The 27,463-nt window shown below is 42.1% G+C and overlaps 1 protein-coding gene across 1 annotated transcript; it reads right to left on the bottom strand.

The window, feature by feature from the left end:
• Positions 1-585: 585 nt before the first annotated feature.
• Positions 586-27,463, bottom strand: LOC132874222 (monocarboxylate transporter 2-like). The gene is made up of 5 exons (XM_060910211.1): positions 27,259-27,463; positions 17,078-17,221; positions 12,183-12,422; positions 11,025-11,609; positions 586-920 (listed from the first exon to the last, which is right to left on the bottom strand). The coding sequence occupies exons 1-5, from the start codon at positions 27,461-27,463 to the stop codon at positions 586-588; spliced, it is 1,509 nt and encodes a 502-aa protein (XP_060766194.1).

Here is a 27,463-nt window from a genome sequence, read left to right as displayed (position 1 = left end):
ATAATCTCTATACACTTGTTATTGAAATGCACAATTTGAAAATCTTGCGAAAGGGGAAAAAAAGTAATTTAGTCTGGAAAAAATGGGCAGAATCCAGTTCAGCAAATACTTGACATTTTGTCTGATTGCACTGAGAATTCAGAGTTGTTGATTGCAAACTTTACATTTCGTAAAGTGCAAAATCCCAAAACTACAATTTAATGAACGACAGAAGTATTTTATTTTCACTGTGTACTTTATATAAGTCACACCAGAGTCTCAGACACCCGACCACATGAAATTCTGCCTGATTAGAGTTAAGAAAGCATTTTTATATACAGACATTGTTTTAATGTACTGATCAGTCCTATCATCGTCCATCCTATTCTACAAACACTACAGTATTGTTGATTTATAAAATGTGCAATTAAAGTTGAATAAAATAACACATAATGGAGATGTATTTTGTACATTATACATACATCGGCTCTAAAAAATTTTGTTCATGAGGTGAAGAGATCCTCTAAAGAAGTCCTGCACTGACGCATGGCATTTGATATAACACCTTTACCTGCCCTGTGGGGTTATATGGTCATCATGTATGCATCATACCATCCCATCCGTCATTAAATCCCTTGGGTCATGGTACACTGGGATGTTTTCAGTCTCTGATCTGACCCCAAGTATCCCAGAATCCATACCCTGGCTTTGTCCATCTCCTGCCTGCATTTGGTCACTAGTCCGAGTGTCTGCACGCAGGAGCTCATTGTGCACGTTCATCTCGGCTAGCTCAGTGTCGTTCTGCTGAGCACGCCGTGCCGCATCCTTCCGTCTGTAGTTGTAGTAGTTCATGACGAAGAGGAAAAGGCCGGCGGTGAGCATCACAGCACCACACATGTAGAACATGTAGCTGTAGTCACCGAACATGTCCACGAGTGCACCTGCAGAGAAAGAGCAAGTGTTTAACCCCAGGATTTCTAGGTGTAACTGTTACGCACAAGTTTGGTTCACTGCTAATGCACAACTAGAGACCTGTGCAGGTCTGAGCTCAGCCTTTGTCTGATTGGGAGATCGAATCTACGGTACATAAATAGAAAAACAGGTGTTGCCAGGCAAAACAAACCTCGCCCGGCAGCACTTATTCTATACCTATATGTTGATAATGGTAATATTTCTCAATCATCAGCTGTCAGGTTATCGTCCTGTGAAAATCCATGACTTTTTGAGTTTGACATTTCCGAGTCATTCAAGGTCAAAGGTCATGGCAGCAACTGAAAGCCCATATGGGACTTCTTATATGTTGATAATGGTAAACATCTGGCTATCATTAACTATTTTAAAGTTATAGCCTTTTGAAAAACCATGACCTTCAGTTTGACCTTTCAGGGTCACTCAAGGTTAAAGATCATGGTGCCAAAGGAAAGCCCATATGGCACGTCCTATAAGTTGATAACGGTAAATATCTGTCTACCATCAACCGTTTTCAAGTAACAGCCCTCTGAAAATCTGTGACCTTGGGTTTACCTTTCAAGGTCACTCAAGGTCAAAGATCATGGTGCCAAATGAAAGGCCATATGGGAGTTCCTATATGCTCATAATAGTAAACATCTGTCTATCGGCAAGCGTTTTTGAGTTATAATGGAAAATGTTATTTTGACCAAAAGTTTGACCTTTCCGGTGACCTTGACTTTCACCTTGACCCGATTACCTCCAAAATTTAACCAGGTAATCAACGGACCATTGCCCACCTACCCTGAAAATTTGAAGTCAGTCAGTGCAATCTTCTAGGTGCTAGATTGTTAACAGACAGACACACAAACAAGCCATGACTGATTACAATACCTCACCCCGCTTACTCCGTTGCGGGCGAGGTAAATAATAGCCCACTCGGAAATATGCAGAGGTCAGGATTTTGAACCGACGTTGGAAAACCCGTTCCTTTCCTGGACAGCGCTCTCGACTGCTCAGCCACGGAGGATTACATTACAAACTGAGGTTATTTAACATGGCACTTACATAGTCAGTACATAGTGGCGCCACACCGCAACTATGGAATCGCTACCCGAGGCTGGCACGCCAATTACATTCTGAAACATGCTTGAACTCGGTTAAACATACACATACGAAAACAGACAGGTGCCTCAAGAGGCTTCGGCCAAAGGCTGAGCCAAAAAAGCACCTTCAGATAATGGGATACACCATACAATGGATGACAAAAACTTAAAATCAGCCATTTTGGGTTTCTGGATTGTTCCTCCATTCTTGCTTGGCCTGCTCAAGTCCAAGTCTGATGCTGAAGATCCTGATACCAAGAACATCTCTTCCCAAATCTCAAGAACTCATTCATTGGTGGTAACAAGGACAAATTGAAAGATCATTCATTGCAACGCGTGGACATGTGTGCGATGGAGCTGGAGGCAAATCCATTTCAAAACATTCAAACCAAATCAAAACTTAGAATTTCTAACACCCTTGTAGTTGATGCACATACAAAATATTCAATTAGTCACGATCATCAGTAGGCGTCTAGTGAGAAAGCATCGGTTTAAAACTTGGCATCTTTCAGTGGTTCCTTCAGTTTAGAACTTGTTCAGATCTATAACTATTCAGTTCTGTCCACTCCTTTGCTGGCAACTGCAGGGGTTTGTTGTCAAATGAATATCAATGGCAAAGAAATGGAAATGTAGATAATGGGTCAAGAAATGAGTAACATCTCATCTCATTATCTGTAGCCGCTTTATCCTGTTCTACAGGGTCGCAAGCAAGCTGGAGCCTATCCCAGCTGACTACGGGCGAAAGGCGGGGTACACCCTGGACAAGTCGCCAGGTCATCACAGGGCTGACACATAGACACAGACAACCATTCACACTCACATTCACACCTACGCTCAATTTAGAGTCACCAGTTAACCTAACCTGCATGTCTTTGGACTGTGGGGGAAACCGGAGCACCCGGAGGAAACCCACGCGGACACGGGGAGAACATGCAAACTCCACACAGAAAGGCCCTCGCCGGCCACGGGGCTCGAACCCGGACCTTCTTGCTGTGAGGCGACAGCGCTAACCACTACACCACCGTGCCGCCTCGAAATGAGTAACATAGTCATCAAATATTTTGATACAAGCAACAGCTATTATTCAAGAGGCTCTGATTAGGCACTTCCAGACCGGAGGAACTTTTTATAGTTCTTAGAACTGTTGGAGGAAGTTGGCCTTTTTTTGTGTCTGCAACGCAGGACCTGAGATCGATAGTAGTTCTTCGGACGCCATTTTGAGGGACTTTTTTTAGTTCCTTCTTCTCTTTTAGCTCCTTCTAGGTTCTCTCCCAGCACAAGAGGAACCATGAGTGATATGAGTGTCCGGTTATTGGTCAAACACAAGCCAACGCAGTGCCGGCAACCGCCATTTTTAAAAATTTTGTCAAATGTTAGCTGTGTAAACAACAGCTCTCGATATTGGCATTAAAAAATGGAGAGAAAAAAACAGACAAATGGACTGACCGTGAAGTACAGGCTTTATTAAGTGTACACACGATGGAGGAAAATGGCATGATTTTGATGCACCTAAGCAAAATTTCAATATCTTTGCTAGCATTTCCTGCTTATGGCATGCTAGCAAGCCGGCTTACATCACTGTAGCGTTCCTCCTGGTCGTGCGAATGCAAACGGGGGAAAAAACCCTTGAAGGTATGGAGTTCTTGTGGGAGCTGCTCACTGGGTCATTCCTCAAAGGAAGAGTCTTGAATGGTTTGGTCTGAAAGTGTCATCATCATCATTTTCCCTTTGGAGGTTGTAACACCCCTAGGGTGCGTCTGTTAGGACCTGGTCCAACAGTCGCTGAAAATCAGGTCAAGACATCATTGTATGTCTTATTTGCTGAGCATCCATGCCCAGCAGATTTTCAATCCTTGTCCATTTCCCTGATCGATTCACGAACAACAGTTGCTTCTGAATACTGTTGTTCTCCATGAGGCTCCAATTAGCAAAGTTAGCCAAGTAGGAAGAACCTTCTCTGGTCACTTAAGGTCAGATTGCTATGCCTGTAGAATATATAATGCTAACAATGAGTATAGCAAAGAACATACACACCAGTCCTTTGTATTTATAGCCTTCTTGGCACGGAGTTGTCAGAACTATTTCATGCGTAAACCAGGAAGTAGAATTTGGGATGCAAATTTTCTACACAGAAAGCACAATTGTGCCCAAATCCAGAATCCAGGGACACATGTCTGCCCGGGGGCATTTTGAGTTATTGACAGATTCAGAAAGTACAGTTTCTAAGCTTTCCAATGATGCCTTCCATGTGGAGATCTGACAATATTTGAAGAATGTGTGGCCTTTTGAAAGTGTATACTTCTTAAAACAGAAAAGGGAGAAAATCGCCCTCAAAGTTTTCCATCTCAGCTACTCTGGGTGTAGGACGGGCACATAATGGTGCTAATTTGCATGATATTAAGGAAAGCCCTACCCCCTACTAGCTAGCACGATACTACTTTCATGTAAACAAAGATCACCACGTCAATTTTCCTTCCATGCAAAGTATGCCCAACACAATTATGAAGTACAAAAATAAGTCCTAAAGTATACTTTAACGTTTTGTGGTTGAAAAATTACTCACACCGTAAGAAAGATAGCACGATGATGACACAACTAACACAACGCTAATTTCATGTAAAGCCTCGGTCACGACCGGCCGTACGTGCTCCTACGGCCGGTCTACATGCAAAAAACGCAAGAAACGCACAGAGGGCGCGCATGAAACGCACGAGAGCGCGCGTGTGATGTGCTGATTTTCAAGCCGCAGACCGGCCGCAGAGGTTCTTTGTCATGTCAAACAAACTCTACGGGCACTTACATTTTTTTTCAGGTTGCAAGACAAACTTATGGCCAACGCGCGTCTTTCTCTATGAGCAAAAAAAAAACCGCAGCGATTTGGGAAACGCCAAAAATCACACGGCCAAAAAAATCATACGTCCGGTTGTGACCTAGGCTTAACCAAACCACAACACTCTCCGTTACATGCAAAAATAACCACACAGCCTTAGATTAATAAACTCACCCCATCAGAAAGAGAAATGGCGCCTTGCACACACCAATGCCTCCGATGGAATGTAATCCTAGCTTCCTTTTGGTCGGGTTTTTTTGCTAGAAATGGTTATCTCTGATGTAAATACCGTGTGTCTGTTTGCTTCGCGGTGTTTCAGCTCCTCTGCGCTCTGTTTAGTAACTCATTCCATAGTGAAATCACACGCCTGTATGCAGCTTAAGTAGCCACGAGCTCAGCTCGTATCATACAGCTGATTTGCGAAAAAAAAACCAAAAGACTTAAATCATCATGTGAATGGCCCATATGATAATTTACCCACACCCCCCAGCAGGCTACAGTCCTGACAAAAACGAGACAATTTGCAACAAAAAATGTATGCTTTTCCAACAAAACAATCTATTATCTGAAATACTGATTGCATTCTTCAAGATCTCAACTTGCACATGATGGAAAAAAAACAAAAATCACAAATTTCGAAAAAAAATGCTTCTTTTGCGATTATCTCGGATTCGTTTCGGCCGACATGCGTCCCTGGATTCGGTGAGGGGTCACAATTATATATTGTGTCTGTCCCCCATTTAGGCCATTTAAGTCTGAACAAAAAACAAATGTGTCACAAGAAAACACAATCAGTGTCCAGGCAAAATGGGAAAAGCGGGGCTTTATGAAACTCGAATAACAATTCACTAACATTTCAGAAAAACTTGACTGACGGCTCGGAACCACGTTTAAAGCTCACTGATAATGAAGTACAGGTGTAACAGATCAAAGGCCTCATAAATTTCTGGCGTAAAAATATTTCTAACGTCCTTCTGCCGTCATACAGATGCAAACTGACCAACAGGTGGCACCGCAGAGCCGAAGGTCAGCTTTCAGGGCAGCCAAACCAATTATTACCCTGCTCCTAATGAGTCCTTCCTCTCTGAAGACGATGATGGGGGAGTTTCACTCTGCCCCTCGGTCTCCAACACCCCAAACAGCATCGGTGCCCGTGTTTTGATTGATCGTGGCGTGCCGCATTTCAGGGGGATGGTGTGCGCTGATGTCCAGAATCCTCATTAAGTTAGGCGCTTGATTGGCGCGGCAGTCATTCCAGTCCATCTGTTAAAGTTGCCTTATTTTTTCCCTCCTCTCACATGTACTCATTGCTTAATGATCACACAGGGCGTCTAATGAGTGAGGGGATGAACCGAGATTCATTAAAATATGGGAAAGCGAAAGGCTAATTACTGCCATTTCCTATCTTCTTCCTCATTAGGCTGACCTCGAGGTTCCGGGGAGTGGCACATAGTCTGCACATAACAACGACATGCGCTACAGCAGGACGTAATAACTCTGGCGTTCCAGTGGAGTGTGAGGGAGGGAGGACAGGAGTGCACATTGGTGCTTATTTACTCTATTAAACACCGGTCTTGGAAGCAAGGTCTTGCAACAGATCAATGAGGTACAGATATTTCTGCCTCATTAAACTCGAAGCAGACTGAGTTGCCAGGTCCAGCGTGACAAAGTTTGCCTGATATGAATCAAAATGGCTGAAGAACAGAGGAACTTTGAACAAGAAACTGCTGTACGAAACACGACAAAGTTGCGAGGAGCGCTTTGCTTCCAAAAACCAGAGATACGTGCGTCGTTTAGTCCATACAGCGGCATTGTTTGAATTAAATTCACGACGCATGCCGATACAAAACACGGAGTTCCTGATGTTCCTGTGTTTCATTTTGATCAGCTGGTCTTTGTACTTCTGTTTGGTATCATGTCAAAGACGAAAAAACGACCACTTGGGATTGGTGTGTTCTTTTCTCCTTCTCCTTTCACAGCAAAATCAAAGTATGCCATTGTAGATAGGAGTCTTCGGTGCATTTTCTGGAGACACATGAAACATTTAATTATATTGTGCTTCAGGGAAGATGAAATCCCTCTCACACAAACACGGCAAGGGAAACGAGGAGAGCCCGAATCACCTTTGGCTCGGCTGTCTTTAATGTGTTTTCACCTCAGAGGGTTGGACTGTTGCTTGGAGGACGGACTGACCGCTGCTGAAGGAACATCACACGATAGTCTACAGTCTGAACACCATCGTCTTGGATATATATGAAATATAACATTCATTCATTTCCTTTTTTTAAATAGTGCACTGTTTTGATGCAAATTTTGACAAGTGTTGCCAGGCAAAACAAACCTCGCCCGGCAGCACTTATTTTTTGCCTATATGTTGATAATAGTAATATTTCTCAATCATCAGCTGTCAGGTTATAGTCCTGTGAAAATCCATGACCTTGAATTTGACATTTCAGAGTCATTCAAAGTCAAAGATCATGGCGGCAACTGAAAGCCCATATGGCACTTCTTATACGTTGATAATGGTAAACATCTGGCTATCATGAACTATTTTAAAGTTATAGCCCTTTGAAAACCCATGACCTTCAGTTTGACCTTTCAGGGTCACTCAAGGTCAAAGATCATGGTGCCAAATGAAAGCCCATATGGCACTTCCGATAAGCTGATAGTAGTAAATATCTGTCTACCATCAACCGTTTTTAAGTTACAGCCCTCTGAAAATCCGTGACCTTGAGTTGGACCTTTCAGGGTTTAGCCTTGGTCACAACCGGCCGTACGTGCTCCTACAGCCGGTCTACGTGCAAAAAACGCAAGAACCGCACGGAGGGCGTGTGTGTGATGTACTGATTTTCGAGCTGCAGACCGGCCGCAGAGGTTCTTTGTCATGTCAAACAAACTCTACGGGCGTTTACGTTTTTTTCAGGTTGCAAGACAAACTTCCGGCCAACGTGCATCTTTCTCCATGAACAAAAAAAAACGCAGCGATTTGGGAAACGCCAAAAATCGCACGGCCAAAAAATCATCCGTCCGGTTGTGACCTAGGCTTTACTCAAGGTCGAAGATCATGGTACCAAATGAAAGGCCATATGGGAGTTCCTATATGCTCATAATAGTAAACACCTGTCTATCGGCAACCATTTTTGAGTTATAATGGAAAATGTTATTTTGACCGAAAAGTTGACCTTTCCGGTGACCTTGACCTTCACTTTGACCCGATTACCTCCAAATTTAATCAGGTAACCTATGGACCATTGCCCACCTACACTGAAAATTTGAAGTCAGTTGGTGCAACCGTCTAGATTGTTAACAGACAGACACGCAAACAAACAAACCGCACTGATTACAACACCTCGCCCCGCTTACTCCGTCGCGGGCGAGATAAATATTCACAGATTCCCGATTGGAAGTGGCAGAAATGTGGATGTAAGCATTCCTCCACCTGGCTCTGCTGGATTTTCTTCCTCTGTCTACTCGTATAACCTTGTACCTCCAAACACACGCTCAGATCGAGGATATGATCAGCAGTACAGGTGCCACAGGCAGCATTAGCAGCTTCGCACCCATTGGCCGAAAGGGACCGAAGGCCGAAGTGAGCGAGAAGCGTAAAGAGACTTCATTACACTCTCAGCTACTTCACTTTGGAAAAACCTCACTGTGATTTGCGCACGGAGGCGAATCCTCACGCGGCCAGAAAGCCAGAGCGACTCCAGCCGATTTGCAGCACTAAATAACCGTGACCAATTATGGCCTCGCCCCCAATCCCTCCTGACGAACACACTAACACACACTCGCGTTCCTGAGGCCCAACATGTGCCGCCACGGTGCCTCCCTCACCAACCATAATCCAATTCTGCTGGAATGTCTTACAATAATGATACCCTGGAAAGCTTTCCCAGCCTGCCCTGTGTTCTTCCATTAGTCATGCATGCGAGAGAGAGAGAGAGAGAGAGAGAGATAGCAAACGCTGATTTATTCAAGGGCAATTTTGTTCCTTTTTGCCATCTTGAAATGCTGTGACCTTTCTCTTTGAAGGAAATGAGAATAGAATTAAAAAAAAAAAACAAGAAATGCATAAACACATTCTGTGGTTTATTGCTTTGTGAAGCACTTTGTAAGCATATCGAGAAAAGTGCCCCAGAGAAAGTTGCTTGCCTTTTTTACTTGCTCATATTCCCAGTAAAATGTCTTTGCGTCTACGAGGAGACGTCAACAAAGGATCGAAAAGGTACAACAATTTGCGCCACATTTTGGGTTGATTTTTTTTTCCACTTGATTTATTTCATTACCCAAAAAAAAAAAATGTAGAAAATTATTTGCTGCCTGAATCCAACATCCTATTTACTCTGTCCAGAAACGCGAACCAGGATATTCCTAACCAGCCTCGCAACAACAGGTGGGCAAAATGGCAAGAATATATCACGATACCTGACAGGATAAACAATATGTTTATTGAACAAGATACACAAGACCACAGGGCGGCACGGTGGTGTAGTGGTCAGCTCTGTAGCCTCATAGCAAGAAGGTCCTGGGTTCGAGCCCCGGGGCCGGCGAGGGCCTTTCTGTGTGGAGTTTGCATGTTCTCCCCGTGTCCGCGTGGGTTTCCTCCGGGTGCTCCGGTTTCCCCCACAGTCCAAAGACATGCAGGTTAGGTTAACTGGTGACTCTAAATTGAGCGTAGGTGTGAATGTGAGTGTGAATGGTTGTCTGTGTCTATGTGTCAGCCCTGTGATGACCTGGCGACTTGTCCAGGGTGTACCCCGCCTTTCACCCGTAGTCAGCTGGGATAGGCTCCAGCTCGCCTGCGACCCTGTAGAACAGGATAAAGCTGCTAGAGATGAGATGAGATGAGATGGGAGACACAAGACCACATTTTAGGTTTCTGGATTCTGGACCACATTTAATGCTTTGACAGAAATCTAATCACGAAGGAATCTGTGGCTTTAATTTGGCATGAGGATTTGGGCACCATCAATGTTTCCAACAGCTTTAATATTTAAGAGGAACAAACAGCTGATTGCAGGTTTGTTTGCTTGTTTATTTATTTGTTTTAAAGTAGAGGTTTTTTTTAAACTTGTTTTGGAATGAAAATCTTCTGAGTTTTTCCTATAGATGACTTGCAACCACGTGATCAAAATGTGCTACGTCATGAGCGTCCGCCATGATGGTGGATCTACAAAGCGACTCGGACGGCAGCCGCTGAAAGCGTGTCTGTAAGCAATACTGGATTTTCTCAGTATCGCCACGATTTGAACGATCGAGCAAAGATTCGATACAAAGAGAAGATAAATGTGTGTGGTTTTGACCCATATTATTTTAAAAAAGTCAGACTTTTCTGAAGATAAGACGCTTCTAATGACCTTCGAGTACCCAGATATCACATTCTATCTGGTTCCGAAGAATCGAGTCTGACCTTGGATGAAACGTAACCTGTTTTCTGAGTGGGTGCCCAGTCTGGATTGTTTCTATCGTATAATTTTGCTGGCGCTCCTCAAAGTGAAATGGTAATACACGTGTTAAAATTCTAACAACGACTGAGTGAACCACGACAAAAGAACGCTCATTTTATTGCAAAATTCTAGCAACACGAAATAAAATTCTTCCCTGAAATTATCGAGAAAGCTTTTGAATCTCAGCTGAGATAAAATGATTACTGTGAACACGAGCTGTTTTGGTTTTAGTCTTTGTTAGATAGGCCCTGCCGATGTTGTTCAGCCATGCTCGTCTCCTCTCCGTACTAAGCCTCAGAGTTTCCTCGCCCTCTTTCTGAATCACGGATGGAATTCTAAAAAATCGGAACGTGCCACGGTCACGAGTCTTGTTGTGACCACAACCATATACAGCACAAAGATACGGCAGAGCTAAAAGAACGCTTAAAGCTGTGGAAAAACAAAGAGAGCCGTGCACGCGTGACTATGTTTTGTATGGAACGTCACTTGACCCCGCGTCTGTATCTCCACCAACATGGCCGACATCCGGGTTTCTCTTTTGCTTTGACGTCACTTGCAAGTCAAGGATTGTGGTTAGAAACCAGAATACCACCGTAATCAGAGGTCGTGTTCTTGAAATGCTGGCGATGCTGAGAAACCAATATCATGAAGCATCTTTTTTTCATGAACAATCCAATATTAATAATATATTACCCACCAATCCACTGAACTCACCTGCGATGGGAGGTCCAAGCAGAACGGGGCAGCATTCGAAGATCGTGACGAGTCCAACAGCACTGGAGAACCTGCTTGGTCCTACCACATCCATGAGGCACTCGAAGAGCAGGGCGCACACCATGCCATACACCACACCATAACACACTGCATACACCACCAACCCCCAGTAACCAGGAGCCAATGGGCACAGCAGGTGGCACACACCGTTGTAGGTAATGGCGAAGCTGAAGAGGTACTGGACCCTGGGCCTCACACGGCTGGTGTTGGCGAGCAGACCTGTGCCTGGCCGGGCAAACATGTCTACGAGCGCCAGTGCAGAGAGCAAGCTGGCAGCCGAGTACTCATCCATGCCACGGTGCTTCGCATACGGTGCCAGGAAGATCATTGGGGCAAAAAAGCCAAAGAACATTAGCATGTTTCCTATTAGGTAGATGATAAAACCACGGTGCCGGAAGAGAGACAGGTCCATGAAGCAGCTGCCACCATGCAAGCAGCGTCTCTTTGGTTTGGTTTGCACCTGGGTTCCATTTTCACAAGATTTTGGCTTCACGGCTCCATTTGTCTCAAGTCTGCGACAGCCACCTACTGATGGGTATCAAGAAAATATCGGTTGAGAAACCTCTCAGATGTATGCAAATGTGTGAAAGTATTTATTCTCATAAGATTTTCAAAATATACCAAAAAGGTGCCAAAAGAAGATAACGCTATTTTGAAAAAATGCTAACAGGAGTCCTGTGTCAGTAATCAAGCCTACTTGCGATGATGAACACTTTTTGAATGCAACCATTATGCATATTTTGTGCAACAGCAAAAATTCAGAATCTTTTCACCATAAAACTGACTGTTCACTAATTTTCGACCCATGACCACCTGCCAATGCTGTAGAACTTCTACTCCTGGTCGCATTATCATGTTTTGTCCCTTGTAGAGTTCGCTAAACCCTGAAAGCACTACAAAGTTTGAAGCTGATAAAGCTGGCAAAGAAGGATTTTGCTGTTTAAAGCTACAATCGTGGCTGAAATCTGAAACGTAACATTGGCTGGGTCATGGGGATGACAATGAGAGAGATTTGATAGGCAGGAAACGGCACAATAGAAGATACCAAACGCCTCAAGTGTCTCAGGATAGTATCGGCAAGATAACCAAAAGCCCTACCGTCATTCAGAGGTCTCATTAGTGATCCGGCCACACAGCAGTTCATCAGCATGGCCCCGAGGATAAAGAAGCTTCCTCTCCAACCAAAATGTTCAAACAGGAACTGGTTCAGCGGTGCCAGAGTGCAGAGGAAAACTGGACTTCCTGCCATGGCTATGCCATTGGCGATGGGCCTCCTGACCTGAAAGTACTTCCCAATTATAGTCAGGGACGGCTGGAGGTTGAAAGAAAGTCCGAGACCTGCGGGGAAAATTAAGATGGAAGTTAATACGAGCTCCATTTTCAGAGCCGGTACGGCCATTCACATTTGTACCGCTCTCCGTGATTAAATTAAGGCCAATCCCACTCAGTTCGCATTAGAGTTCCATCTCATTTCACATTACCGACTAAAAACTCATTATCGGAACCTGAAATAATTTCTCAAATGAATCTGCGAGGTAAATGGTAATAAATTAGACTCTCTTTACCAAAGAAAATCCAATTTAATGCTGTCTCATTCTCCAAACGAGCATCTTATTCATTGAACAGGATCGCGCATGAAGAAGGAGAGCTCACGGCTGGATTGATATATTCCCAGTCTTCAGAAATCTGCAGAATGAAGACTTGATGCTCCTTTGCTGCATCCTATTCATTAGAGTTGCTTTGTTGGCGAGCTAAGCGAAAATTCCACGAAACTTTTCTCTTTGGATTAAATTACGTTTTATACTTGGAGATTTGATGAAGATCGCCATGTATGGTTCAATACGTTTAGAAAAATTAACTCCGAACAGACCGGGAGGGTGTGGTTTCGTGAACAGGGTTCGATGCTGTGGGCTGGGAAATGTCAGTTATTCCAACAAATGAGAAGTTAGAACAAGCATCTGATCCGATGAGCTTGTTCTGCACGTTCTTCATGTGTGATGAAGTCTCGTTTCAAGGCAGGCAGTTCGATGAGAGACTTTAAGAGGTGGTAGTTGCTCAGCGGGGCGGCACGGTGGTGTAGTGGTTAGCGCTGTCGCCTCACAGCAAGAAGGTCCTGGGTTCGAGCCCCGTGGCCGGCGAGGGCCTTTCTGTGCGGAGTTTGCATGTTCTCCCCGTGTCCGCGTGGGTTTCCTCCGGGTGCTCCGGTTTCCCCCACAGTCCAAAGACATGCAGGTTAGGTTAACTGGTGACTCTAAATTGAGCGTAGGTGTGAATGTGAGTGTGAATGGTTGTCTGTGTCTATGTGTCAGCCCTGTGATGACCTGGCGACTTGTCCAGGGTGTACCCCGCCTTTCGCCCGTAGTCAGCTGGGATAGGCTCCAGCTTGCCTGCGACCCTGTAGAAGGATAAAGCGGCTAGAGATAATGAGATGAGATGAGTTGCTCAGCGGCTCAGACTTTCAGCTGCAGATCAGAAGGTTGAGTCCATTGTTGTGTTCTTGAGCACAGTGTAGCAAGGAGCTTTACAATTAACCAGGCATTTAAATTGAACAACATGGACTCAACAAGACAATGTTTTCCAATCCTGATGTAATTTGACGTACACTGATGGTCACGAATGTATAATTTGCATAACGAGTCTGCTCACGTCACTGAGATCACCGTCAAAACCGTGTAATTATCTATAACTTTCTTCACTTATACACTGTTCTTGTCTTGCCTTGCCTTGTCTCCAGATGAAATGAATGTAAAGTGTTCGTAAATTCAGACGACATCCTGGAGGGCATATGACTCTGTCTGTGATGAGTGTGCGAGAGAAAAAGTTCGAGGTTAAAACGAATATCTCAAAGTGTACGTCTCAGCTGTCCTGGTGATGGATGAGAGGGATGAATTCACCAGACCTGGAATACCTTAGCATGTGCCTGAGGCCGAGAACGGAAACTAATAAGCATCCCGAGCTTATCAAGTCATCACAGTCATTTTTAATAAAGACTTTTAATTTGGTCCGGTGTAAGCCTCGACCCCGTGTGGACCCTTGGCTGAAAGCATTACGCCATTGATGGTGACCTCGAAATAATAAAAAGAAACCAAGAGGGTCATCACGAGTCTCAGTAGGACTTCCATGCCCACTCCATCCACACATAAATCCTCCATGGCAGACTGACGCTGGGTAATGAGGCTCACTGGGCATGCGCTCTGGGTAACCAGCTTGGCACGTACAATCCTTCCCGTAGAGGGATGATCCAGGACAGTGCAGGCTTAATTACACCCAGAGAGAGAGACAGAGAGAACAATAGACAGATAGAAACTCAGAGGGTGGGTTGTGAAAGAGACAAAGAAAGACTGAGGGGGGAAAAGAAAAGCAAAACACATCTTGTGGCAACAAAGAAAGCAAGACATGGAGAATCAGAACAAAGGACAAAGAATTAGTGAACAAATGAGTGGTCCACAGAGTGATGGCGTGACCCAAGAGTGGAACCTCAGAGTAACTTCCAAGCCTACAGGGTGGAAAACCAATAAACAAGTGGTACTCTGGTCCTCCCTATACACACTCCAATTACACACACTCCAGAGAGCTCAACTTTGATGCTCAGATGGACAAATTCCTCATCCAGAGATCTGCTGGTGACCGAGCAGGTCCGTTGGTCTGGGGTTTCTCAGTCATCGTTTGAATTCGATTCAGTTTGACTTGTATAGTGCCAAAGCAGCTGGACGGAAAGCTCGAGGCAACACTCGGGGGGGACACCTTGAGATGACATAAATAGGACAAGAACCTACCGAGCAAAAATACGTCCTGGGAGGAAAAACAACCAACACATTGATGACGCGCATTTTTCATGATACTACAGCAATATTGAATTCTCAAATCCGATTGGTCAGAAGGTGTTGAGTACATTTATAGTAGTAAAAATAACATTAATCATATCAATAATATGAATATAAGCAATACCAGCAGCCCGACAGTAGTTTAGCTGCACATTACAAGCTTATTAGTTCATCGGTGCACCTCATTTCTCGAGTAACTCATATTAGGCGTATCAGACGTTCGCTGGCCGTGCTGTGAAAATTGTCCATGCAGACGCTCATCTAAGTTTCCAAACCTGTCACTCTTGAATATTTTCGATCATGAATATGATCATTAAAATATTGTAATGTCTGCTTTCCAAAGAAATTTATCTGGTTAAGATCTGTTCAGTACTTTGGGAGTAACAGCAGGGTGAAGTCGGTACAACAGAGTAAAAACTCTGCTCGCGAGACGTCGGGAAACTGACGATGCTTTTTTTTTTTTTTTTGAATCACGGGAAAGCAGTCAGGCTCTCTCTCTCTCCCTCTCTCTCTCTCTTCTGATCGGTTTCCGACTGGATTACTCGTGAAAATCAATCAGATAACTTTTATAGCGACGTTCTCTTGCTCTCACGGTTTCTGATGAAGGATTCAGCAAAATTTTTCCTCTGCTAGTTTTAATGTTCTGATTCACGGGAGACTTTGAAGTCAGTTTTCGTACCTTGACCTACTTATTTTTTCAAATCAAACTGATTCATGTAAATAAATAACTATTTTAGAATATAACTGGAGTTGTTTTGATGAAAAATATTGAGACCTTAGTGGTCGGAGTGAGATTTTCAAAAAAACAGAAGTCAGAAATGCGAGCGTCAGTTTCAGTTCAGTTAACGTGAATTGTTGATTGGATGTGACTCACAGTTTTTTCAAGGTTCGCCTTGAAAGCTGTGAATATTAATCGAAATAATCATTTATATCATTTCATATAAACATCTAGTAGGCCCTACTGAGAAATACAAAGGTATAAAGAGCACAAAGAGGGGATTAGAACTAATCTTGTATTACTTTTTTATTTTGATAGAGAATGGTAGATGAGACACATCCAATGCTTATTTATGCATATTTTATTATGAGTATTGATTTCTCCTTCGTTGTGATGTATAAATGAGTTAAGATCAGCTTTATATTGCACAAACAAAGCCATTTGGTGAAACTTTGAGGAAGAGAATGTACCAATTTAACGTTTTTACCCAATTAGCATAATTCATCCTAATTAAATGCTAATTTGCATACATTGTTTTTACGAATTTTTCAAATTTTGTATTCAGTATACAACCATCTATGTTCCTGCCAATTTCCATATAAATATCTTGAAAAATAAATAAAGTTATTAAGAAAAAATATTTGATCTCATTGGTTCATGAGGCCCATTTTGGACCATGTGATCCTTCGTCAATCTTTGATTTATAATGTCTCAAGAACGGATAAACATGTTTTAATTCTGTAAAATGCATCTTGTTTAGCATTCAATTCTGAATTCAATGAGAGCAGTTCAAGCAATTTGGATTGAATTTGAACTTTCACCTGATCGGACTCGTATTAACGACTTGTTTGGTCAACACTCCATGCAAACAGATTACGCACAATTCCTGTAACAGGTGATATGAAGGTTTTTTTTTTCTTTAAAAATATTTTCGGAAGGAGTCTCCAGTGTCAGTAGTTTGTAACAGAGTAAAGCTGTAACTCGGAGTTTTCCGACATCTTCAGGACAGAGGATTTGTGCTCGGTGGTTTCTTGGTAACATGACAAAGTCTATACTGTATTTTTTTCCAAGGAACTTCATCTGTGAGGAAAAAAAGAGGCTGGAGATGGAATGACTGTAATAACGTAATAGCTGCTGTAACAACGTAAATGATAAGAAGAACGAACTTGTTTTGTGGACGTTCCTGAACATTACATCAAATGCAACTCTAAATGGATAAAAAGTACAACACTGAGGTGGAAATACAGTAGAGTAGTAACTCCGTTTCCTATAAAACGTATGTGTTTTATTCCTTATTTATTATTTAAGTGCATTTTATAGCTGGAGTATAATTTTTCAACCTTGTTGGAATGCGGCATGTTAGAGCACAGTGAACAGAACCAAAGCTGGGAGGAGGGGGAGAGCGTTGAGTTTCAACAAAGAGGAAAGAGAGGAGTCGTGTGTATCAGTACCTCCAATGATCCCGATACATATGTACAAGTGTGTGATGGTGCTGCTGAACGAAGCTGCCACCATCGACATGCTGCACATGAGGCCTCCTGTGATAACCACAGGCCGGCTGCCATAGCGGTTCACCAACACGCTGCTCACTGGACCTGGACACAGACGGACAGAAAGAGGGTGAATTAATACAGGTTGGGCTGTCAATTAACCACACTGTAATCAGAGAGGATGAGGTGGAGCGAGAGCTGTAAATGCATAGCTACTTTCGCATTGGACGGAGGGGGAACTGATCCAGGATAAGAACAACACAGCACTTCATTCAAGTCAATGAGGAAGTCCATGGATTTCACCAAAATGTTGCCATTGTTTCTCTTGGTGAAGGGTGGGCGAGGGTGGGGGTTGGATATGAACAGGAATTTCCAGCATATTCCCAGGCAGTGCTGTCGTCGAGTCACTAAACCTCGAGTCCGAATCCAGTCTCGAGTCCCCAGTGTTCAAGTCCAAGTCATTCAAGAAAATTTTGAGTCGATTCCAAGTCTGAGTTGAATCTGACACAAGCCCCGCCCACTATCAACAGGGCAAATAACATGAGAGAGAGTTAACACTAGCTAGTTCATTGCTCAGCAAGCAAACCCCGCCCACTATCAACAGAGCAATGAGCATAGCGTGTCACTTCCTTCTCTGGATGGAGTCTCGCCAAACGACGATTGAAGTTCGAGGTTGTCCCTGTCGTCTCCTCGATAGTTCTTCGACATATAGAACACACAGCAGTGCATTTTTTCCCACTGCACGAGAAGTCTGTGTAAGCAGAGCGGACAATCCTAGCAGCGTTCTCTCCAGGCATTTTAGCGCCGTTAACGTTAGTTTGTTCCTGAACAGGTGAATGTGCATTCTCTTGCACGAAATTAGTATAAAAATTAATGTAGATATAAATATCTCATCTCATCTCCTGTAGCCGCTTTATCCTGTTCTACAGGGTCGCAGGCGAGCTGGAGCCTATCCCAGCTGACTACGGGCGAAAGGCGGGGTACACCCTGGACAAGTCGCCAGGTCATCACAGGGCTGACACATAGACACAGACAACCATTCACACTCACATTCACACCTACGCTCAATTTAGAGTCACCAGTTAACCTAACCTGCATGTCTTTGGACTGTGGGGGAAACCGGAGCACCCGGAGGAAACCCACATGGACACGGGGAGAACATGCAAACTCCACACAGAAAGGCCCTCGCCGGCCACGGGGCTCGAACCCGGACCTTCTTGCTGTGAGGCGACAGCGCTAACCACTACACCACCATGCCGCCCCAGATATAAATATATTATGCCAAATTATTATGGCGCGTTACAAAAAATAAAGAAAAAAATCAGAGTCCGAATCATCAGTGCTCAAGTCCAAGTCAAGTCACGAGTCCTTAAAATTAGGGCACGACTCGGACTCGAGTACTACAAGCCTGTTCCCGGGAACATCCCATCATCATATCCTCTGATCACTGTCAGACCACAAGAGGATTTCTGCTTCTGGAACAACTGACTCACTTTCAGGACAAGGCTACAGGGCCGCTCGTAATGGTAGTCGCGTTAACGATGAATGCTTGACACCAACCTGGACAGTCCGTACGGTACAAAACCTCTCAGATCCTTCAAACACATGATTGAAGACGTCATTGATGTTTTGGTGGTAGTACAGTAAGATATGAAATAATAAACGCAATTTGATTTCTCAGGTAAGGTGACACGCCCACTGATGAGACCGGGACTGTTCTGCTTTTGCTCCCACTGAGATGAATTATCTTGCTGGTATAGTCGAAGATCTTTGTTCTCATCAAGGTCACAATTTTTGGATTCCTTCAGGTCATCGACTAAAAAAGATAATCAACTGTAATACCGGTGAGCTTCATGCAACTGCTTGATCACATACTGTGGTGTATTATTCATTTAATTCCATGATTATTGGTGTATTGGTAATTAAATAATGACAAGCGAATTAGAGCTTGTTTTTTTTCCCCCCAAATAAAATAAAAGGTCACAAATATTTCTCAGGTCACGTTTGAATCCTAGCATATTCCACATGAACCTTTTTCTTAAAGTGAGACGGCCTTTCGATTTCATAAAATTGGTGAAATTTAGTTCCGTCTGAAATGTGGTCATTGTGATAGATGTTTATTTCTGTAATATCTTACAAAATATCAGGCCATTCTGTGGCTGGGAAGTTATTTAATTTGACGGGATTAAAGCAAATAACGTGTATGAAATTTCTCGCTTCGCGCAGTCAAGCAGACGGAGGAAGTCCGTGTGTGTGCGCATGCACAGGTTTACCTTTGAGCGTGCACTGACAGTTCCATCATTCTGTCGCTAAACGAACAGCTGATCACACCGAGGTGCTCGCTGAGCGCCGATATTTATTAGTTTGGTCCTGCGTTTCCTTTCCTTCGTATATAACATCACGTCTTTTCTTCTCGCTTTCTTTCCGTTACTGTAGTCGGTCTTTCACGTTTCATTCCCACACTCACGTCCTCCGTTTTTCTCTCCTGTTTCAAATTTGTATCTCACAATTGTTTGCCTTGCATGAACGGGGAAGGCCCACCACATGATGCATGACATAGTATCTTGTATTACATCATGGTGAAGCAGGAAAAAATAGCAGTGAATTTAGGGCCACGTGGAGATAAATTCATTAATTGTTAGATTTAAAAAAAACACATAAAATTGGAAGTCTGATTCGAATTCAGTCCACTGAACAAAAATAAGGTGTCGGGGAAAATTCTTTTTATGGCCTGAACTTGAAAAATCTGAAAGGCAGTACAGCTTTAAAGTTGAAATCAAAAATGGTCAAAAACCTTTGACTGGCAGAGAATTCTGTCGAAAGTTGTTGATGTCTAAGTTTTAATTAATTGTTCACGTGATGATGATGATGATGATGATGATGATATTGGACAAAGCTGTCAATATTGGCGACATCGAACATTGGCGACTTGACTGATGATAAATATGAAATATGATCTTGGTGATGTCCATTGTTGTGATTCTTTTATCAAGAGAATGAATGAAATGGAAAAGAGAAAAGACAGAAGGCTGAGTCTTATTTGCATCATATTTTGCATATTTTGATGAAAACTAGACTTTGTTTAGCAGCATTAAGCCCAAAATCTGCGACAGACATGATGGGAAACTGTGTCCCCGCTCATCTCGTCTCATCTCATCTCATCTCATCTCACCTCGACACGGAGTTTAGCAGCAAACACATTTGATGACGCCTATTAGATTACAGTCACGTTTCATATTGCTTTGATCTTGATGTAAAACAACTGCAGAGGAAGAAAATTATCAACTAAATTATCCACATCAATCAGCAAGTCAGTTTGTCTTTTCTGAAGAAAATCTAAAAGCGGATAAAAAGCCCCCGATATTAAAAGGCCATGTCATTACCGGAAGGACGTTCCTGAAAAGAGAGGGACCTCGGAACATACGAGACGGCCCTCGACGAGCCTGGAGAGTCTGTTTGCTATTCCGGGTTTGATTCAGAAGGTCAGTGAAGGTCTGTGCAATTATAACATGACTGCATGCAAATGGGGGAAAAGGGTTGCTTGGAAGGAAAGACCTTCCAGAAATAATTGTTTGTGTTGATGGAGCTGTTGTTGGAGGTTAGTCAGGAAATAAAAATAACAAGGAAAACATAAATGTAAGGGAAGGTAACAGCATGTTCAACTGAAAATCATGGGCTTTTGAGGTTATTTGGAAAATATTGAGTGGAAGAAATTAAGTTCAGAAAATAACGTTCGAATGGGTTTTTGATGATGATTAATATAATAGGAAAGCAGCAACAACAGCAAATTGATTGATGTAATTTGAAAAAAAAAGCATTTTCAATTAAAAAATCATAGGTCTGTTTCTACATTTGGAAAACATTAAGTTGGAAAATTGAACGTAACCAAAGGATGGAAGAATGTTCGTCTGTTAAGCTTAGAATTATCATTACGTTTTGAGTTTAAGAGGAAAACCTTCAAAAAGCATAACTTAAAATCATGAGCATAATTTTAACTTAATAGGAAAAAAATAGTGGTGAAATTGTCATGTAAGGGAAGAAAATATGATTTTCAACTTAAAACCATGGCTTTTGAGATGATTGGGAAAATATTCAGGGAAAGAATTAAAGGCAAGATCATAAAATCACACATTCAACATAAATTTCAGGTTTTCTTTGAGATGATTAGACTGTAATTGTAAAAAAAAAAAGTCAACTTCATGAGCTTTGTTTCAGATTATTTAGAAAATATTACTTAGAAAGAAAATTTAATGTTCAAGTTAAAATTATACATGAGTGGTGATTAATAGGAAAAACTACAAAGAGGGGGGAAAAACAAACCATTGAAAACGGTGAAATTTCCAACTTCAAATCATCGGCTTTATTTTAACTTTAAAAGATAAAATTCGAGGTAAAAATAATACTTTCATGCACTGTAAACCCGAATAAGTTGAGTTGACTTAAAAAAATTGAGGAAAGTGGTTGCCTTAAAAAAAATAAGTAATTATTAATGATTGAATTGAGTACCTTAAACTTACCAGAAGATTGTAAGTTTAAGGTACTCAATTCAATCATTAATAATTACTTATTTTTTTAAGGCAACCACTTTCCTCAATTTTTTTTAAGTAAACTCAACTTATTCGGGTTTACAGTGTGTACACGCACGAGAGAGCATGTTCAACTTCAAATCATGAGTTTTGTTTGAGATTTATTCTCACTGGAAAATATTAAGGATGTTAAAAATGTAAGATGAAGAAAACTTTCGGTTTAAAAAAAATGAGTACTCGTAATTTTTCAGTAAATGAAAAAATGCATGTTCAACTTAAAAATTAAAAAAAAAAGTTTTGTTTGAGATTAATCTGAAAAGTTTAAAATGGTGGACTTTAAAATGAAAAGGAAAATATTACTGGGGGAAAGTAAAAGTCAGCTTTGAAAACATGTTCAATCAGGAGATCAAAATAAATGTGCAATTTTTTTTAAGAAATAGTGCATTCAGTGTCAAATCATGCGTTTGAGTTTAATATGCAATCATTATTGGGGATTAAATTAAACGAAGCGAAGAAAAAGGAGCTCAGAATTAATTACTTTGAAATTAATGGGAAAATATTATCGGGCAAAATTATGTAAGCTAAAAAAAAATAATGTTCAACTTAAAATTGTAATTTGTGTTTTTTTAATTAATAGGAGGGTTTTTTAATTGTTAAAGGGAATGAATAAAGTTTAATCGCACAAAAATAAATGGATTCTCAGAAAATTGTATCAACTTAGAATGATGGATTTTTTTTTTTTTTTAGATTATGAAAAATGTTCAACTGAAAATTGTTTGAGATGATGAGAAAAATAATTCAGGTGAAAAAAAAAAAAGTATCTAATCTGAGAAACCAGTCGATTCCAGATGACTCATCTTGCACTGACGCAATCTTCGGCACCACAATGAACTAGAACTTGAAAAGATTAATCACACCATCGTTATGGGCTGTTTGTGCGTTTGTCTGTTCCCATGATGCACCGTGTGAGAGAAACGCTCTCTCCGCAATCAACAAGCTGATGATCAGTCGGCGAGATTATGCTTTGAAAGGATGATTTATTTCAGCTTCAGAGACGCTAATGGCCTGCTGTAATCCTTCATTTTGGGCACTCACACCCTTGTAAAAGTTTTATGATTATGTGGTTAGGCTGTAAATTATGTAGGGCGGGTCTCGCTTTCATGAGCATGGGAAAAGCACTAATCAACTCAGCGAGCGCTCGAGGAGACGAAAAGAGGAGAGGAAAAGAGGAGAGGAAGCGAAAAGGCACACGAGCAGAAGATGTTCTCTTCCTTTTGCTCGTTCAGAGACGAAAAACATGCGGAAAACTGTCTTTACAGCTTTTTTTTTTTTACAGTTACGTCAATCTCTAGGAAGAATCAACGATATTTTGTTCAGATGAAACAGTAAACAAAAAAAGGAAATATATATATAATATAAAGTCCTGTACAAAAATCTGAGGCACGTGTAAGACCAAAAATTGCTTTAAAAATAATGAAACTAAATGTTTCAACGTTAAACAGTCACCAGTAATCCATAATAAATCAATATAACAGAGTCAGTATTTGGTGTGAGACGAAATTCCCTTTGCTTTAGTCTCCGGTCCAGTGAGGTCAGTTTTATGCAGAAATGAGCTGTAGGTTTTACTGAACATCTCACAGAACCAGCCACAGTTCTTCTGCACACTTTGTCACACTCGCGTCTTCATTTTGCACCAAAAGTTTTCCAGTCGCCTTCATTATGTTTTCTTTTTTAATCTGAAATGTGGGGGTGGCACGGTGGTGTAGTGGTTAGCGCTGTCGCCTCACAGCAAGAAGGTCCGGGTTTGAGCCCCGTGGCCGGCGAGGGCCTTTCTGTGTGGAGTTTGCATGTTCTCCCCGTGTCCGCGTGGGTTTCCTCCGGGTGCTCCGGTTTCCCCCACAGTCCAAAGACATGCAGGTTAGGTTAACTGGTGACTCTAAATTGAGCGTAGGTGTGAATGTGAGTGTGAATGGTTGTCTGTGTCTATGTGTCAGCCCTGTGATGACCTGGCGACTTGTCCAGGGTGTACCCCGCCTTTCGCCCGTAGTCAGCTGGGATAGGCTCCAGCTTGCCTGTGACCCTGTAGAAGGATAAAGCGGCTACAGATAATGAGATGAGATGAGATCTGAAATGTCGTCTCTTATGGATGCTGCTCAGAGATTTTTTTTTTTTTCCTGTAACATTTAATTTTGTGCTGGGGAAAAAATAAAGCGAACGTTTGGAACTCTAAAATGTTTTTGTAATGTTGTGACGTGATCATGTAGAAGTCATAAAATAGAAATCTATAACAAAGTATGTATGGGAAAGAAATATATATTTCTATATATATTTGGGGGACTAATACTTTTGCACAGAATTGTATGTGTGTGTGGTACCATCTGATTGCAAGATACAAAATGTTTAGACAGAAATAAAGCCACTTTTACTTAATTTCATTACATATTCATATACAGGATCGGAGTAAAAATTTGTGCCCCCCCCCATGTTTTTTGAAAGGGGCGAAAAAAGAAATGTATGTTGCTTTATTTTAAAATGTATTTATAAACAATATATATATCAAGAAATTGCATGATATATAAATAAAAAAATGTGTATTTTAAATATGAGGACAAATCAACACAATGATCGGCTGAAAATTCTGAAATTTTGCTATGTTCCTGTGTCTGCTGGTTGGGCGTATGACAGATTCGACAAAATGATTTTTGTCAAAAGTAAAAAATATTTTTTAAAAAAAGGAAGTGTCAGTATTTTAATCTGGAATTGTGAACGTCTCAGACACCAAACATACAAATTCTTTTTGAATGCTGGAATATTTTTTTTCTTTGTTCTCAGGGTGCACAAAGTTTTGCTCTCACTATATACATCATTTCCATAGAAGGATTGAAAAAGAAAATGATGTCTTATATTTCGATCAGATTTTGTTCTCTTGTAGAACAAGTATCGTGGTGTTTCTGCCCACAGAACCCAGAACGTTTTAAAGGTTCTTCTGTTGAACCGAAATCTGTGTTTCTGTAAAATGGAACCTGCTAAAGAAGCTTTCTTTTCTATGCCTGCATGGACTGGACTCTGAGTTTTGGATAATTAAAAAAAAAAATAATAATAATAATAATAAACCACTCAAACGGCACGGTCGATGTGTGTTCTGGAAACCTGCTGAACGTGAGCGGGATTAGCGCGTGGATCTCGGTCCGTTCATGAGGTGACATTTCCTCAGGAGGGATTTCAATATCTCCTAAAATCCCAGTCACCTGAGGAAGATGGGGGTCATCACACATCACGCAGTTCCCACAGGGAGCCACGCTGAAGGGGAAAAATGCAGTGGTGTCCGTGTGTGATGAATTTCTGCTGTCTTTCTTCCTGTGCGTGCAGGGTGACATTGGGAAAGAAGCCAAGGGCGTTATGATGAAGGCCACGCCGTCACCATTCCACAGGGGAACTCTGTCTCTCTCGCCGTTAATGATGATGGTTCTGTAAAACCTTCGCACTCTGCACCTTTATCCCTTTTTATGGGACTATTTTTATTGCTCGTATAAAAGCGTAGCAATCTCAGAACGGGGACCCCTTTAGCTGTAAAAAATAAATAAATAAATAAATAAACAAACAATCCTTCAAGCCCCTCGGAACAGATTGATTTCATGAATGTAATCCAACTCAAATATTCGACTTGTTCTTTTCACGTGAAATAATATCGTGCTTTTTTTTTTTTTTTTTAAATTCCTGAACTTTCCACTCATGGAACTTTTTTTTAATCAAGCTCACATTATCGATCAAGAGGATCATATTAACGATTGCATTCTTATGGCTTTAACAACTTATCCAGTGCGTTTTTGGGGTTTTTTTTCAATGTAAGATTTTGTACGACGATAAGACACGGAAACAGTTGATGCTCATTTAATTTGATGATAATCTTATCAGGTAATCCTGTCACCATTCACAGTGGACCCATCCAAGACACTTTTACACTTTTATCATTCACTTTCTAAACGTAGCTTTTTACGTTTTTGTCCAATCAGCCAATCAGCTTTGTCAGAAGGTGTTGATTTAATGTTCGAAAGCAGCACTTGTGAACATAGTTCCGAAGGATGCTGCATGCGCATGTTTCGCAACATATACAAGGCCATGAAGTTACTTGTCTCGTGAATGTTATTCAACATTGGATGTAACTGTAATGGGATAAAAAACAAGAGTCATCAGGACATGACGTATCCCCCTGGGGCCCCCCACATAAAACCCCACTCCAAATTTTCCAAAGTTGAATTGGTTGCCGTGGAAATACAGAAAAAATAAAAATCGCAGAAATCCCAAAATGTCAAAAGGCACAATGTCAAAAGTCACGTAACATAACTGTGAGGTCTCATCTCATCTCATCATCTCTAGCCGCTTTATCCTGTTCTACAGGGTCGCAGGCAAGCTGGAGCCTATCCCAGCTGACTACGGGCGAAAGGCGGGGTACACCCTGGACAAGTCGCCAGGTCATCACAGGGCTGACACATAGACACAGACAACCATTCACACTCACATTCACACCTACGCTCAATTTAGAGTCACCAGTTAACCTAACCTGCATGTCTTTGGACTGTGGGGGAAACCGGAGCACCCGGAGGAAACCCACGCGGACACGGGGAGAACATGCAAACTCCGCACAGAAAGGCCCTCGCCGGCCACGGGGCTCGAACCCGGACCTTCTCGCTGTGAGGCGACGTCGCTAACCACTACACCACCGTGCCGCCCACGCTTGATGATGTTGGAGGAAAATAAACATTGTGGTGGGAACAGTCACTTCGTCACCTCACATCATCCCGCTGTTGATATTTTTCCTGGAACAGCACGTCCCGAAAAGTTTTATTCCTGACACTCTTTTATTCCTTGTACCTCCACTGTCAGGTGGTTTTATTTCTCAAGAGGAACTCTTACAGGTTTTATGTCGAACCTTAGAGCAGAGGATTTCTATTTTACTAAAAGTAGAAAGTTAATCATCTGGAGAACCTTCATGGAAAAACTGCTCAAGAGTGCAAATGAAGTACTGCTGGGATTTTTTTTTTCCAGATCTACATTAACATAATCCATGACCTTGTTAAACACTGATTGATTTGATTGATTTATTGAAGTGGGGAAAAAATCATGACTTTTTAGCCGTCATGATTAACTTCTCGGAAGAAAGGTTAAACTTTAACTTCTTGAAGGCTCTTCAGTTTGACCCTTAACGATTGGGGGGAAAAAGCTTACAGCAGTGTTTCTCTATCAGAGAAGCGTCCCAGTACAAACCCCTTTAGAACCTGAAGAACGCTTCATGACTGAAAGAACTCGAAAAACAACACCTCGGCACATCCATATTTTCAAATCGAACCAATTTCTGCACTCGACAACGTGCACTTACCGGTATAACCCAACAAACGTGCGGCTTTTGTTCTTTCTCATCTCCCACAAATGCAGGACGACGCCCCGGACCTGTGCACGGACGCACACTGCGTGCTGAATATAAATCCAGCCCAGGATCTTGCAGCAACCAAGCAATTAGCTCTTCCAAAGCGGTGAAGTTTAAAGCGCATTAGTATTCATTAGGATCAGCTCAAAAAACCCTGCAGTGCTTATAAAAGATTGAAAAGTCTCACTTACCTCCTGCATACATAACGGCCAACATGATGGAGGAAACCCAGGCGATCTGGCTGTAGGAAACGCCAAAGTGGCGCTGGATCTCCTTGAAGTACATGGTCAGGGCTTTGGGAAAAGCATAGGAGAAGCCGATGGAGATGAAGGCACCGAACACCACCACCCAGCCCCAGCCTCCGTCCGGAGGGCTGCAGCGTGAAGCTGAGGCCAT

Source organism: Neoarius graeffei, chromosome 26 (genome assembly GCF_027579695.1).
Source record: "Neoarius graeffei isolate fNeoGra1 chromosome 26, fNeoGra1.pri, whole genome shotgun sequence".
Lineage (NCBI taxonomy): Eukaryota > Metazoa > Chordata > Actinopteri > Siluriformes > Ariidae > Neoarius > Neoarius graeffei.
The sequence above is the reverse complement of the archived record's forward strand: the minus strand, read 5'-3'. Positions and strand labels throughout refer to the sequence as shown.